Raw genomic sequence first — 15879 nt, 5'->3', positions numbered from 1 at the left:
TAGCCTCTACCTTTGTAAAGCTCTGATGATCAAAGATGTGCTCCAATTGGTATTTTACAATTTTTATCAATTTATCAAACATGACTGGAAACAAACCTGAGGATATCCAGAGTATGCCGGGCCACTGGGATGTCCACCAGCGGCTGGTGGTGGTGCTGCATTCTGATAAGCAGGCTGAAGAGTGGGGTAGCCATAGCCAAAAGGCTTTGCTACCTTTGTGGGGTGAGGAGCACTGGGAGTAGGAGCTGCAGACAGAGCCTGGGCGAGGGTGGGGTTAGGTTCTGGGCCACGGTCAGGAACAGGGCTGCTTGCTGAAGAAGAATGCATATCTAGCAAAGAAAAAAAATGAGTGTTCACAACCATCCCAAATCAGGATGGTAAGCAATAACCCTTGGCACGGTTTTCCCTTTACGTGACAAATGCAAAACACATAGACAAATCATCCAACTGTAACATCTATCAATATTCTGTCAATCTTACTTTATGTATTGCTTTGTCCTATGGATAATTTCAACAACAAATTCTTCAGCTAGCACTCCTAATAATACCACACACACTTAACACAGTAGTGTATATATTTGTTTTTTAATTTTCTCAGCAGAACTGGGGCTAAGGAGCAGAAAACAAAGCAAGACAATTCAGATTATAAATTACATAAATTACTCTCTTTTCTAAATTGCCCTTTATCTGACTGCTAATGTAAGATGTCCAGGAGAGGAGCTACACATTTCCTACAATCACCCAGAAATCGCATTATTTGCATAATAAATTGTGAGTAGAGTGTGAATGGTGTCTAGACTTCCAGAACAACATCTGGCATCATTAAGTGCCTAAGAAAATTCAGTGACTGGATGTCCTTTATTTAAAGGCGTAAGCTATCAATACCCAACAAGGAACCAGTTTTTAAAAATAAAGAAAATTAGAATACTGTTCCCTATTATTATTATTTTTTTTTTAAGAAAAAGAGAAAAACAAAACGATAGATTTCTTCAGGGGTTGTCACAGGATGGTTTTAAAGCTGAAAAATGTCCCACTTTTTCGGATAAAAATGCAGTCTGCTTTTGATACTTGCTCACAGCCACCTTTAAAGTGACTGGTGGCCAGCAGCTTAAACTCGACACAAGTTACCTGGGTAGCTGCCTCCTTCCAGGGCATCGTAGCTGTTGGGCAAGGGTGAAGCACTGCTTGTGGTAGAGGAGCTGTCAACACCTGAAGGGAAAGCAAACAGCTGCTGAGTTCAAAGTGGCAGGGCATCTCATAGCTACTGTTGGCACGTGAATAAAGATGGCTCTGCTGAACTAGAATTCCCAACTCTTGTAAAAACTAAAATGACTGATGTTTGAAAACACACACACACACACACACACACACACACACACGCACATACACATGCGCTATCTAATGGCTCAGCAGGTAAAGGCACTTGCCATGATAAGCTGAACAAATGACCACCCAAGTTTGAGCCCAAGAATGAGAAAACCAACTCAGCCCAGTTGTTCCCTGGACTCCGCAAACTGGCCATGGCAGGCACATGCTCATCCTGACAAATACATAAATGTAATAAAAATTATTTTAAAAGGATAACAAATAATGGTGGGGAGAATCTGCAGCTGATGAGTGGAATAAAATTCAGTTGGACATACATTAGCTTTAAGAATAAACAAATTCTAAAGACAATCAAATATAAATTTAGGACTAGCAGATATTTTAACAGAACCACACCTGAAATATTACACCCATCAATCTCAAGGTATCAAACACACTCTATTAGTACTAGGAAGTTTAAGATAATTAAGACGACTTTTAGCACAGCAGAGCTGTTACATATATTCATAAAAGACCCTGGGGTTCAAGAGATGGTTCAGCAGTTAAGAGATCTCTTAGAGGACCTCGGTTCGATTCCCAGCACCCACATGGCAGCTCCTAACTAGCTATAACTCCAGTTCCAGAGGATCTGATGTTCTCTTCTGACCTCTATGAGCACACATCTGGTACATATATATACATGCAGGCAAAACACTCACACATATAAAAAGCTAAAAAAATAAAAGAAGACTTTATGGCTTGGGTTTCTTCCACATAACATGAAAGTATTTTTGTGCCTCCATGATCCTTGTGCAGAATACAGATCAAACAATACCCACCATACTGGATAAGGGAATATAAATGGAAGCCATGCTAGTAAACACAGATATCAGACAATGAACACTTACTGTTTGTGACCATTCAAACCGGTTAGATTAAGAAAGGCTGAGTGGTGCTAGGACACATGGGAAAATAGAACATAAGATACAGTTCTTTCATTCATTCACTCAACAAACACTTCATTGAGAATCTCAGACAAGAACAAGAGCGTAGACACTGATACGTAGTATAGAAAATGGATATGGCCCCTCTCTTGAGACCAAAGTGACAAAACTCTCTGGTACAGACATTATCCCAGGCTCTTAACTCAGATACGACCAGGATTTTAGCTTTTTGTTTTCTTCCTTTTTGAAAATAAAATTCTTATTTTAACTTTTTATACAGTATGTATCATATATTGAGCACATCCTGTCCAGTAGCTCCCTTTGTTCAGACAATTTTACTTTCACTTTCGTGCCATTTATATGTGCATGAGTTTATACATCTATGGAGGAGTCGGAGATGAGAGGAAACAAACAAATGTGGTCTTTCTAGGACTGTTTACGTCCTAGAATAATCACTTGATATGATTATCTCAGTTACACTCATTTTTCCCTACAAACAAACACTCTTTATGGCTGAAAACAAAAGCCTCCATTGTATATAAAAATCACTTTTTATTTATCTCCTCTTCTGTTGTTGGACACCCAGGGTGACAGAGTTTGAACTACGTCTTAGTTAATTTTTAACTGTGATGTAAAAAGAACAGGCGTGCTAGCTATCCTCCACTGAATCCCTCCAGATAATCTTAAGAATTAACAATACAAAATATACAAACTAAGCATATAATCAGCAGTTATCTGTATAGGGTTGGTTTATTCACAGCAAAGGATATGATTTCAAAACAGAAAACTGCAAGTGCAGAGTATGTCGTTTACCTGCTAGATAATGTTGGGTCAGTTAGCACCTCCAGCAAGCACATGGCTAGCTAGATGGCTCAGTAGGTAAAGGCCTACTTGCCGCCAAGCCTGACTTGTTGGAAGAATAGCTGTATTTGCTAACAGCACCCATCTTAAGGTGATTAAATAGAAAGCTAGGTATACACATGCCATGTCTCTTAATGAGGAATGGAAAGGAATAGTCCTTCCTGTTTGTCCACATATAGAACTCAAGCAAAATGCTGACTGATGTACGGGGTCAAAAGTCTCTCCATATTGGGCGGGCACAGTGGCACACAACTACAATTCTGGACTTAGGAGGCTCAACATTGAGCTTAAGCCTGGGATACCTAGTGAGATCCTGTCACCAAAACATAAAAGTATTATAGTACAGGCACTAAAAAAATATATATGCTAAAGGCAGGTGTGGTAGTACATGCCTGTAATTCTCGCACTCAGAAAGCTGAGGCAGAAGGATCATCAAGTGTGAAAGCAGCCTAGGCTACATAACAAGACCCTATCTCAAAACAAGCAACAAACAAGCAAACAAACAAAAACACAGCAACTCAAATAATCACCAACAGATGGCGAAACCAAACGTGCTGTATCCAGCATAATCGACTACAGTTCAGTCAAAAGAATCACGGGCTCACAACTGCCAAAATGTGAACAAATCTGAAAAACATGCTGAAGGACAAAGGCCAGACCAAAGAGAGCGCATACATTATACAGTCCTATTTTAGTGAACCCCTAGAATGGGCAAATTTACAGAGTTGGGGTAGACTAGTCACTGTGGGCTGAGGAGAGAGTAAAAGGGGGAGCCACAGTTAATGAGTACAGGGTTCTCTGGGGTAACAAAAACTCTTCAGTCCTGTTTAGCTCGGCCACAGAGCTGGCCAGCAGGGGAAAGCCCGTGCACCACTTCTAAGTGTTCACCAGACCACACTCCTGAGGACACAGCACTCTCTGGTGTCGGACATAAAAGGCAGAGAGCACATGAGACGATGCTCACTTCACGAATGCAATGGGAATCAAGACATAGCACACTGTGGTTCCACCTTCACACCGCCGAGGCAGTTTAATACCAAGAAGACTCATAAGAGCATTTTTTTTTTGGTAAGGATACAGAAAAATTGGAAACTTCATGGAATTATACAACAGTGTAGCCACTTTAAAAAAATATGGCAATTTCTAAAAATATAGTTACTATATGGCCAAGAAATGTCAAGATAAATGAAAATAAACTTTCAAAAAAAAATACTTGCTGGCAAATGTTCATAGAAGCAAGGCAAAAGATGGAAAAACCCAAATGTCCACCAACTCAGAACTTAGGTCACTGTGGGTGACCTGACATCCTATGCTCAGAAAAGAAGTCAGCCACAAAAAACACAGCAGTTGCCTGAGCTATGTGTTTGAGAAAGGCAGAATGAGAAGTGACTGCTAGTTTCTATTCTGGAGTGATAAGAATGTTCTGGAACAGTGATGGGTAACAAAGTAAGAAAATAGTAAAACTTGCTGAACAGTAAATTTAAGTAATTTAATTTTATGGTATGAGTTATATGCCAATAAAACTGCTATAAAATACTTTGGTTAAGGTAAAAGTAGGCAGGCAGATCTCTATGAGTTCAAGGCCAACCTGGTCTATGTAGTGAGTTCCAGGCCAGCCAAGGCTTATACTCAGACCCTGCCTCAAAACAAACACCAACAACAATCTATGGTATATTCTATGACCAAAAATGGTTTAACTGTAACTACTAAGAAATAATAATCCTTGCTGGACATGGTGTTGCAGGCCTCCCAGCACTCAGGATACAGAGGGTGAATCTAAGCTAGTGGGTCTACACCTGTGGTTCTCAACATCCCAAATGCACTTTTCATATTACATCATCATCATCATCATCATCATCATAAATAATAATCATAATAATTACCCTTTAATACAGTTTCTCATGCTGTGGTGACCACAACCATAAAATTATTTCTGTTGTTACTTCCTAACTGTAATTCTGCTACTGCTATGAACCATAATGTAAATATATGACATGCAGTATATCTGATGTGACCCCTATGGGGTTAGAGACCCACTGCACCACCACAGCCCGGCTCAATTATTACTTTTATAGAAACAGTTGTTCTAATTTATTTAGTGATTTTAAGTCTGCTCATTTACTTTCAGAAGTCCAAGTCCTGTCACGGGACTGAAGCAGTGCCAGCTGTGACCACCGAGAGTCAGGAGCAGTCAGCGCAGATGAACAGAAGGATCAGTTAACCCACTCTAGGGCATTCAGTCCATCTCTGCCACCACCAGTCAGCACTGTACTGAACATGCACACATGCGAACACATATGAAACCTGTATGTTGACATTCTCAACACACTTAAAGACATCTCCACATCTCCATGAATTCCCTACAACCCTAGAGGAAAACCATCTGAATAACCTTCACACTGTAACCCTTCAAACTATGGCTTACACTTGGCTCGTACCTTCACTTCTCAAGACTTCTGTACCATCCTATCCTCCCTCTGAACTTACAATGTAGTTATACAAATTGCCCACCAGTCAATACACATCCTTTCCCCTTGTGTTCAAGGCCAGGACACTCTCGGCTGAGCAATCCTTCCCCTAGGCCAGTAGAAAAGCATTTCCTTTTCAGGTAAGGCAATGCTTAAAATCGCAAACCACTGCCTTTCCCAGTTGTCCTGTGGTTATGAGTGCTGTCGCTCTGCCCTACGCATTTGGGGAGGAGAACAAAGAACAGACCTGACATTTCTTATCTAAAATACATGGAACCAGAAAGGTTTCAGTTTAAAAAATATTTTCTATATTTTCATATATTTATATTTTAAATATTTATATATAAAAGATGAGGTGTCTTTGAAAGCAAATCTAAACATAGAATCATTTATATTTCATGTGTACCTTAAACATGGGGTCAAAACGTAATCTTAAATATTTCTTGTGCATCCAGGATTACCTATGAGCTATCACGAGGAAAGCAGAGTCATCCTCCTGAGTCGCTTTTGCAGCACTTTACACTTCAGATTAGGGAAGTTCTATCTTGGCCATTTCAATGTGAAAGCTAATGTTAGATAAATGAACAGGGGATTTTCTACCCCCCTATAAACCTTAGGTAGCTCTAGGTTCCTCAGTCTCGTTACACCAGAAACGTAAGAATGAGGCCAGGTTGGGGAAATGCCTATGAATGGCATTCTTGAGAAGAACTTCCCCTCGGTCTATACTGGTTTTGTCCCAGCTTTTGAAGAAGCTTTGCAAACCAAAGGAGGAAAAAAAAAAGGAGTTACAATCCGAGGAAGCAAAGGAAAGAGGAGGAGGCCAAATGAACATTCGCCTGCACTACACGGGGAGAGTCTGGCTCCACAAGAAATAAAACAGCACAGAATCTCTGAAGCTGAGAAAAATGTAACAACACTGAAGCCTGAAGAAAAGGCCTAAGTTATCCTGTGGGGTCAACAAAGACCAAGATATTTCCTAGCATTGCTCAATTTTAAGTTAACTGTATAAATGGAGGCTTTGCTTCCACACATCTTACACAAAACTTGCAGAAAAGTGAAAGGCAGACCCCATGTCCACCAGCTACTGGGTGAGAAAAGTGGCTATCCCACGCCTCTGACCATTCTTTATTAATAACCACAAGTTTTATACTAGCACCCACCCAGGGCCAGAAGGGTTCACCTAGTCACAGACACATGAAAGGTGCACCAGTGAGAATCAAGGAATGTTCTTCTCGTTCTCTTTCTACCTCCCATGTCCAAACAGTGTTAGACCTAAAGGGAGGAAGACAGACATCAGCGCTCATCTGAGGGCTCTGCCACCAGCCAATCCGGAACAAGATGCCATCAAGGGGTCGTCATAAAAATAAGTCCAACTCATCACTATAGAACCCCGAGAGTTTGAAAATATTAATGAACACTAAAGCAGTGGGTAACAGCTGAATAAAGAATACGGTATTCAGGACTGGCGCGATGGCTCAACCGCTAGAGTACTTGCTGAACAATGAGGGTCCGAGCTCAGATCTCAGCACCGACACAGCAAGCCAGTGCATGCCTGCATTTCCAGCTCCAAGAAATCCAAAGCACCTTCTGACCTCTGCCTGGATACAGACCCACGCATCAGCATGTGTGCACGCACAGAACCAAACACCAAAAATCAGTATATTTGCCCACCTCAAAAAAATCTCTCTAAAATACTTACTAACTTCAACAAGGAAAAGAGTGACTTCACAGAGTCCGTGTAGCAGATGCTCCGTATTAACAGACATCACCAGGGGCACTGCCAATACAACACTGCTGTAGAAATCTGTCCGAGCTGCATGCTCTAAACCAAGTGGGGCTATGAACATGCCATTCCAGCAGCTCAAGGCCAGCCTCAACTCTATAGAGAATGTGAGACCAACTTGGGCTACGAGATACTCTGCCTCAGTAAGTCACAACAAGGTCATCAGAACACTTCATAAAATAATGGGCCTGTGTGAATGGAGTTCCCAGACACAAGCCACAGCTGTGTTAAACAAGCTATGAGACTGACAGGTTTTAGAAAGCAGGAATGCTAGACTAAAAGCAGAACTGATTTTGAGCTGGCTGTAGCTCCCTCCTGGGCATTTGTTTACTTCCCACCTCTGAGTGTGAGCTGACAGCCCAGTGACTTACCGAGCAAATCCTTCTGGCATGTAGAGACTCAGCCTCCACCAGTGCAACAAGAACGTCAATCAGACCACATCTGAGCCCCACAGCAGAGGCTCCCCACTGTGTTCTGTGTCCCATCTATCTGCTGTTTCCATCAATATATTTGAGAAACACCTTGATTCATGACTTGACTATCAAAACTCCATGAAACCATTACCAAATTGGAACATGGTGTTTAGGGAAACCCAAGTCTGTGTTCTTAAGCCAGTAACTCAAACTGGGTGTTGAAAAAATTCTCTTATTCCCTATGAACCAAGTGTTTTGCATCAACAGCTATTGAAGACATATCAACTAAGTTCAACTTAGGAACTATTATGGACTGAACCCTGGGCCAGGAAAACAGTTCTAAAAAGTGAAATTGTGACAGTTACTAAGAACTGACCATGAACTATACACTAGCCATTACAGCACCAATGTTCAATTTTTGTAACCGTACTACCTTGGTGACCAGGCAAAATACACTTCAGTATTTGATTGTAAAGTTTATGTCTGTGATTTACTTTCAGACAATAAAGGGAAAAATACATGAAGAATTATAAAGGTGGTTAATTTGGGCAAAACATATATGGGAATATCTTTTAAACTTTAAAAATCTGAAATCATGTTAAAATAAAAAATAAAACATTTCTGAAAAATAAATGATGTTTTATATATTAAGGCTAATTTCTTCCTAACTGGAATCTCTTATTTTTATCCCCTTCAAATCATGTGTAAAGATTTGAATATTTTAAAACATATACACAGACCAGCCGCTTTTGGTTAGACAAATTGCAGCAAATCCTTCCATCAGTAATAAAGGCAGCAGGAAGAAAATCGCAGTCACATAAAATAACTTGAGTGAGCATGGCTCACTCGTCTACTTTCCAAGTGTGGGTATTAGTGCAAGAACTGCACTGTCTCATTTAATAGTGTTCCACCTATCAAGAATAAAAAATAAAAAGAAGCAGGTGGTCACCATGCAACCATATACCTTCTTTAGTGATGTAACATGAGCTGCTATTCCAAGAGCAGGCAAATACTAAGGTGGCTCTTCTAAGTGCATGCTAAGAGAGCCCAAGAGGACCTAGATCCCAGAGAGCAGTATCTTATTTCTCTAGCACATTACAAAGTCCGTAATCATTTTGATTAGTCTGAAGAAGCATGCAAAGCAGAACATTATTCCTAAAGGGTGCTACAGCCATCAGCAGGGCTTCAGTCGGGCCTCATTCCTTTGCACACTGCTTGGGAAGACAGGCATGTCTAAAAGAAGAAAACATTCAACCAGCATCAAAGATGTGACCCAAACCGAGCCGTTCAATTTGCTCAATCTTCAGACATTTTCTAAAGGCTAAGATTGTAAAATAGAGGCAGTTAAACAGGCGAAGACGGAAACTGTGTAAAGCTAAAGCAGACCTGCTTCCTCATCCTCATCCTCCTCTTCCTCATCATCGGAAGCTGATGACAAGGGAGTTGGTGTGGAGCTAGCTTGATTATTAACATAGTCACCATACTGCATGCCTGTAAAGTGGAAAGCACAAACACAAGAGTCAAACCAACAGGAAAGTCAAGGAAATAAATCTTTACATTAAAAGTGAGAAAGAACTCTGACATTCCAAAGAACATTCCCAGCGTGCATATTAATATCAGCAGATTATTATCAAAACCGAACCATTAAAAAATCTATGCAAAGCAGTTTAGTAAAAGCAATTTTAATTGGAACTGGTTTAAGCATGAAAAAAGTACCATATATTACACTGACTTTGGAACCCACAGTGGTGTTCTCAGAAAATAATTTTGAGCTTTATCTCCATTTACCTTCTTCAGCCCTGGGGCTGTTGGGGTATACGTCCTTTGAGAACACACTTTCCTGGCAGAAAGTGATCATTTCTACCAAACTAAATTTGTATGGCTGCATCCTAAACACATTCAATACTAGGTTCCTTCTGTATGCTAATCCCACCTTGATGGCAGCTCAGTTGCCATAACGGAAAAGAATAACAGTTAAAAAACTGTACTGAGCACAGTTCTCTGCTCACTGGGGACACTGTGGCCTTAAGTTCACAATGACAGACAAGTGATTTCATGTAATGCCCAGTCCTGGCGGTGTTACCCTACAGCCTACACGTCAGTGTGAAATAAGATTAGTATGTCTGAAGTCCACCAAGAAGGCAGATGGTGGGAAAGGCATAACCTGATGTGTATGTAGGACCTCCTTTGTCATACAATTACTACATGTTATTACTTAATCTGATGAAGTCAAGATGTGAAAATTAACATCCATAAAATTTTAAAGGAAAATACAACTAATCTAGCTTTAAAATGACAACATTTTAGAAATAGGAGTGAACACAGGCTAACAAGGAAAATCTTACAGCTCTATTCTGAGAAAGAAAAACTCCAGACACAGAGCTGGAATCTCCATGAATACTCAATACGTTTGAAGCACTGTGGAGTGTCACCAGTCACAGGTTCCCTGCCTCATATGCTCTCACCATTATTTTCTGGGTGGTCTTTTTGGTTAATGTGGATACAGAGAACTCATCCTGAGAGTAAGAAGTGGCTGGTGACAAGCACATCTGACTGAGGTCAGAGGTGGCTAAGGTTAATCTGAAAAGCTTTCAATTTCCCACTAATATAAAGAGAGTCGTGGGAAATCTGCTAATTTTGCTGATTTGGGGGTTCATTTTACTCTTGTTTTTTTCAGCTGGTTTCACTCTGTAGTCCAGCCAGGTCTTGAACTTGAACAGAGACATACTCCTCACGTCTCCGCTCCCTAAGTGATGAGATTACAGGTATGAATTATCATACCTGGCTAGCTGGAACATTTAGTACAGTTAAAATAGTAGTTACCTTGAATTCATTTGAAAAGGTAAAACTCAAAATAAAATAGGTTCAGGCATTACACGACAAACTGACACCTTTCGAATTCAGTGACAACGATCCTCTAACCACCTACTTAAAATGGAAATTTAGCTAATATTAGGCCATAAGTTAAATATACAAAGAAGTTACAATTAAATAGAACAATAGCAAAAGGATTTTCACAGAAGAAATCCTTAAATTTAATGACTTACTTTACAATGCCACACTTCTTCAATGGGCTACTAGCGGTGTACACGTATGTGTGTATAAAAGATGACACAAGACAAAGAAGATATTCTGTTTGTTGTATTTAAGAGAGGCCAGTAAAGCAAACAGTGAGAAAAAAACCATTCTTCATGACTGGATTAGTACGGTTGTTTGCTAATGCTACTCGAAAGAGCCACAATACAAAGCAACTTTATATACATATTATAAAATAAATATTTTCCTCTCCTCCAGATTTAAACAGATTTATTTCAATTATTAGAAAAGAATCCAAAGCCTAGTTGAGAGAATGAGATGGCTAAACAATAACAAAAATTCATATAACAATCATTTAATTCACTTAAACTAACATTTAAGTCAGAGAATAGTATTATGTATTGTAGACTTTAGAATACATTGTGGTTGTCCATTTACTACATTAACTAAACATCACATACCTTTCTCCCACCATGACTTTTAATGTGTTTAGAAATTAGCTTACCTTTGCTTGTTCAAGTAAGCTCCACTAAAATCTTGGGAGTATTAATAGATAAAAACATGACATTTCAGAACCACAAAGGAATGATAATAGCTTTGGAATAATATCACTCCACATTTAAAGGTCCTGTTTCAGATACGTACAGTATATTTAGAATGCAACAAGCAGCTAGCTGTCCCATTGCCAACTCCAGCATCCAGAAATCCCACAGTGCTTCTATTCAAGCCCACCCTCTGTAAGAGCTCCAACCCATACACATGCGTAGGAGACTGGAACACCACCTCCTAGAGGTCATTCTGAAGCCCACACGGAACCCTACGGAAAGTAACCCATCTTCTATTCTTAGAGCACCGAGCTGGCCAAGACTTTCAAGCTGGGACTTTAGTGAAAGCAGGAGGCAGAGAGCACTCCCAGGATCTGACATAGCGAATTTAGCAGAACCCTCCCCCAGCAGCAGTGCCAACAGGAACACTCAGGAAATACACCAAGAAGTTAGATTTCTCTGGGGATTCTCTTACTGAGCTCTCTCAGAAACCTCACTGTTCTGACAATGCCTGGACCTTTGCAGGCATATTTTCCCGTGGCATGTCTTCCCTATCTAACATGGATTACTGCTATTAAGGAAGCTGAAGAAAAACTCATTTGTTTCCTTTCCAGTGTGTCCAAATTAAATAAATCCTCTTTCCTTGCCAATTCCTATTTCCTAATTTCTTCTGGAATACAGGAAAATTAAAATTATGAACCCCGGGGTCAAATTTCACACCCTCCTTGCAAAATAAAATAAAATAAGCACACACCCTATCCTACCCCATTCATCCCCTGGTGTGGGGATGTAGCTGATGTGGAGCGAATGCCCAAGGTGCACGTAAGAGCGGTGATACCTCCCCTAATCCAAAACCACAATTAAATTAAATCACCTATTACTTGTCTTCTGCAGAACACAATCTTTGGGACAGTTTAACGAAAGCTGTCTTTACTGTCTTGCACTGTTTCTGAAAACAAAGCAAAACAAACAAAAGCCTGAACTGGTCTCAAGGGAACAACCCCACTGTGAAGGGCATTTTATTTTATTTTTTAATTCAAGAGTTTAATTTTGAGCAATTTTTATCTTTCCTAAGATTATCTTCAAAGCACCCACATTAGAAGACTTCACAAAGACTCCCACGAAATACCAGCTTTATAAACACTCAAGTGCCTATTCCAATGATACTATTTTTCCACTCAAAGAAGAACCTTGCTAACAGCCTTTACCTCCCCCCACTTTACAAAGGCCACAGTAACTTGACTTACCTACACTTCACTCTGAAATACTGCACTGAGGTATAAAAACCTCTCTCTGTAACTACACAGAGAGTTTCCTCATTCCTTAAGGGACTAATAAAGGCACCCAGACTCAAGCCTTCCTTTTCTGAGGTATCTCAGGCACAGGCGAAGCATGTTAGAAAGGAGTCTCTGTCCCGTCCTCTGAGGCAGCAGAGGTAAGGAGGTTAGTGGACGTGCTTTTATCAGCCTGCACTACCTACCATCGAAGAACTATCCATTGTCTAAGTGTGCAGTGAGAGCAAAGCAAAAACAGAAAGGAGGACTCAACAGATGAGCAGCGCGACAATGCAGAGAAACACTCGACTCTGCCAGAACTCGGGGGGGGGGGGGCAGAGGCAGCCGAATATTGAGTTTGAGTTCAAGGGCAGCCTGGGCTACACAATGAGTTCCAGGTCCATCAGGGTTATATAGTAAGCCCTTGTCTCAAACAAGCAAATAAGCAAAACACCTGGGACTTGGGGTTCAATTTAGGTTTAACCATGTACTAGTGGTTAGTGCTTAAGAAGTTATTAACTGCTCTGCCCAGTAGCCTGGAGTCTGGGAAACCTGACTTGGGCGACGCAGGAATGAAGATACTACAGACACTGAAGAAATGACAGACACACATACAGAAAAGCTGAGATCGGGTGGGCTTTGCTCTCTCTGATGGAGAGCACTTACTAAGCAACCCTGACACTCAGCATGTTTATTATGTACAGCACAAGGAAGAAGGGTTAGTCTTGGTGGGGTGTCTCTGTGAGGGAGCAGTCTCAGGTGTAAATATCCAGGAGAGGCTGCAGTTGGGAGGAGGAGCTGCAGTTGGGAGGAAGAAGCTGCAGTTGGGAGGAGGAGCTGCAGTTGGGAGGAAGAAGCTGCAGTTGGGAGGAGGAGCTGCAGTTGGGAGGAAGAAGCTGCAGTTGGGAGGAGGAGCTGCAGTTGGGAGGAGGAGCTGCAGTTGGGAGGAGGAGCTGCAGTTGAGAAGAGGAGCTGCAGTTGAGAGGAGGAGCTGCAGTTGGGAGGAGGAAGCTGCAGTTGAGGAGGAAGCTGCAGCTGATGCTTTCTGTACACACTGTCAACATTCAAGCTTGGACCAGGGGAAGGCTTTGGCCCCGAGCCTGACCCAGAAAAGGCTTTGCCATGTCCATGGATCTGAGGCACTGGGGTCCTTGACATGGCCATGCTCATGTCAAACAATACACATTCACTCAGGCCTTCCTCTGCTCCCTACATCTCCCCCTTTCTTATTTCTTAGATGTTCCCGATGACTCTCCACGCTTAGTCCAGAGGTGGTTCGCTGTAATGCTCAACACCAGACTGCAAGGATGAGAAGAGGAAGAACATAACAGCCGCTGTGTCCAATAAAAGCGAAAGAAATGTTCTAACAGGTTAAACAGACTGAAGCCTGAGGCTTGTTTTGTGATATTAGGAGAAACAATCTAACATAGCCTTCTGCATTCCTAGGGTGTGCTGACATAATTGGGCCAAACCCTCACTATCATTGTGGGTCCAAATCCCTGGGGGTGGGGCTCAGCTCATTCCCCATCATTGGCTGTTGCTCTAAGGGACTGCTGTCACTCACACATATGTCAGTAGTCATCTGTGCAACAGTAAATTCTGTCTGAATCTAAGGGTTGCAGCTCACTCCCAATAGTTGAAGCGAGCCCACCAGGACTCCAAGTGACTCCAGAAGGGTGTAATCAGATATGGAAGGATGTGACCATGCCACTAACTGAAAAAGCAGTGGCCTGGGGCTGTAGGTCCAGTAGGCTTTTCCCCTGACTGGACTTACCTGAATGGATATGATTACCAGACACATCAGAAATATAGCCGCCGGGTTATTTCCCAACCCCAGGCCTCGTGCTCCCTCCTCCGACATTTGCATCAGCCTTTTTATTTGACCCCATGTTGGTGGTGTGGCCCTCCTTGAAGTTTGTGCAGGAGGCCTCCTCCTTGGAGACCGCTCGACTGGCTTCAAGGGCCACACTTTGGGTTTCTCTGTGGGCTCCGGTCTCAGCCTCTTCACACCTGCAACCAGGAACTTCACTGCATCCACAGCTCTCTAGACGCTTGAAGGTACCCAAAGTGACTGTTCACACCTTCAGGGAAGACACAAGAATACCCTCTTCCCCACATTAGCAAGGGGAACAGGCCAAACCTCTTCCTGTCACGACATGTTTCTCTAGCACCTTAGGTTCTATTTCCCTTTCCTTTGGTGACCAGTGCCATTCTGTGACAGAAAGGCCATCTTTCACATAATTTAAAATTTAATGTAAATAAAGCCCCATCTAGATAATTGGTAGGGGCAGAGAATTTCCCCTTTTTGTTTTCCTAATTGTTCCTTGAGTCATCTATGGGACCTTTCTCCATTAGCCTGTCTCTGAGGGTTGTAAGGAATGTCCGTGTTCTGAGCACAACAGTTTTGTAATGCAGAAAAGTCGTATGCAGGAGCACTGCCCATCTTGAGGTGCTGTGGATGGCCCATGACAGCAAGTGCAGCAAGGCAATGAGCAATAGCATGTTGGTGACCCATGAGTAAGCAGGACATAAACAACATGAGGAAAGCGAGCAACAGAAACATGCACAAACTGTACTCTCCCAAAGGAGACACATGAAGAACATCCATCGGCCAGACACACTGACACATAACATTCCATGGTCACACGTGAAAGAACTGCGGTGGGTGCACTGCTTAACTATTGACCTAGTCTGTTCTCAAAAATGGCAAATTTATTTTGTAAAGAGGAAGCATTTGATGACACAGAGAATGATGACCACGGGCAGCAAGGCAAACGGCACAGCAACAGGGAAGCAGAGTGCGGATCCTGAGACCAAGGTGTCAGTCATGCATTAGCATCAGCCAATGGTCTGGGGAGAGCTGAATGTGGCCAAATACGTCAACCACAGCAAGGACACTGACATGGAAACGAGAGTTTCAGGATCCTACAGAAAAGATGGGATAGATCCTGATCTGGAGCCCTACTCCTACTGCACAGGAGCACTGGCTGCAAATACTGACAGAAGGAAAGGCAATCCCATCCAAAACTATGCAGACTGCCAAGTTCAGCTCATGGAGTACATTTTGCATTACTTCAGAACCCAAGCAAGAGTGTCAGGCAGCTATAATGTTAGTCGAAGTGTCTGTAAAGACAGTTCTAGCTAAAGCAAGGGGTTAAGATTGTATGACCTCAGGGAAATAACCTCAAGAGTGGGTATACAGCATAATATCTTGGTTGGTGGGAGATGGAATCAAGTTGACCAGGTAATT

General features: G+C 41.9%; 1 protein-coding gene across 4 annotated transcripts in view; it reads right to left on the bottom strand.

Moving 5' to 3' along the window:
• Sec24b (SEC24 homolog B, COPII component) overlaps window positions 1–15879 on the bottom strand; it is a 63456-nt gene that overhangs the window by 22610 nt on the left and 24967 nt on the right. For 2 of the 4 annotated variants that reach the window (XM_075981334.1, XM_075981335.1), the window contains exons 4-6: window positions 9161–9265; window positions 1129–1209; window positions 97–329 (exon numbers count right to left, since the gene is read on the bottom strand). In XM_075981334.1, the coding sequence (XP_075837449.1) occupies window positions 97–329; window positions 1129–1209; window positions 9161–9265 (419 nt within the window). The remainder of the gene's footprint in view (window positions 1–96; window positions 330–1128; window positions 1210–9160; window positions 9266–15879) is intronic. The other 2 variants (XM_075981336.1, XM_075981337.1) reach the window with 1 other exon arrangement.

Source organism: Microtus pennsylvanicus, chromosome 7 (genome assembly GCF_037038515.1).
Source record: "Microtus pennsylvanicus isolate mMicPen1 chromosome 7, mMicPen1.hap1, whole genome shotgun sequence".
Taxonomy (NCBI): domain Eukaryota; kingdom Metazoa; phylum Chordata; class Mammalia; order Rodentia; family Cricetidae; genus Microtus; species Microtus pennsylvanicus.
The sequence above is the reverse complement of the archived record's forward strand: the minus strand, read 5'-3'. Positions and strand labels throughout refer to the sequence as shown.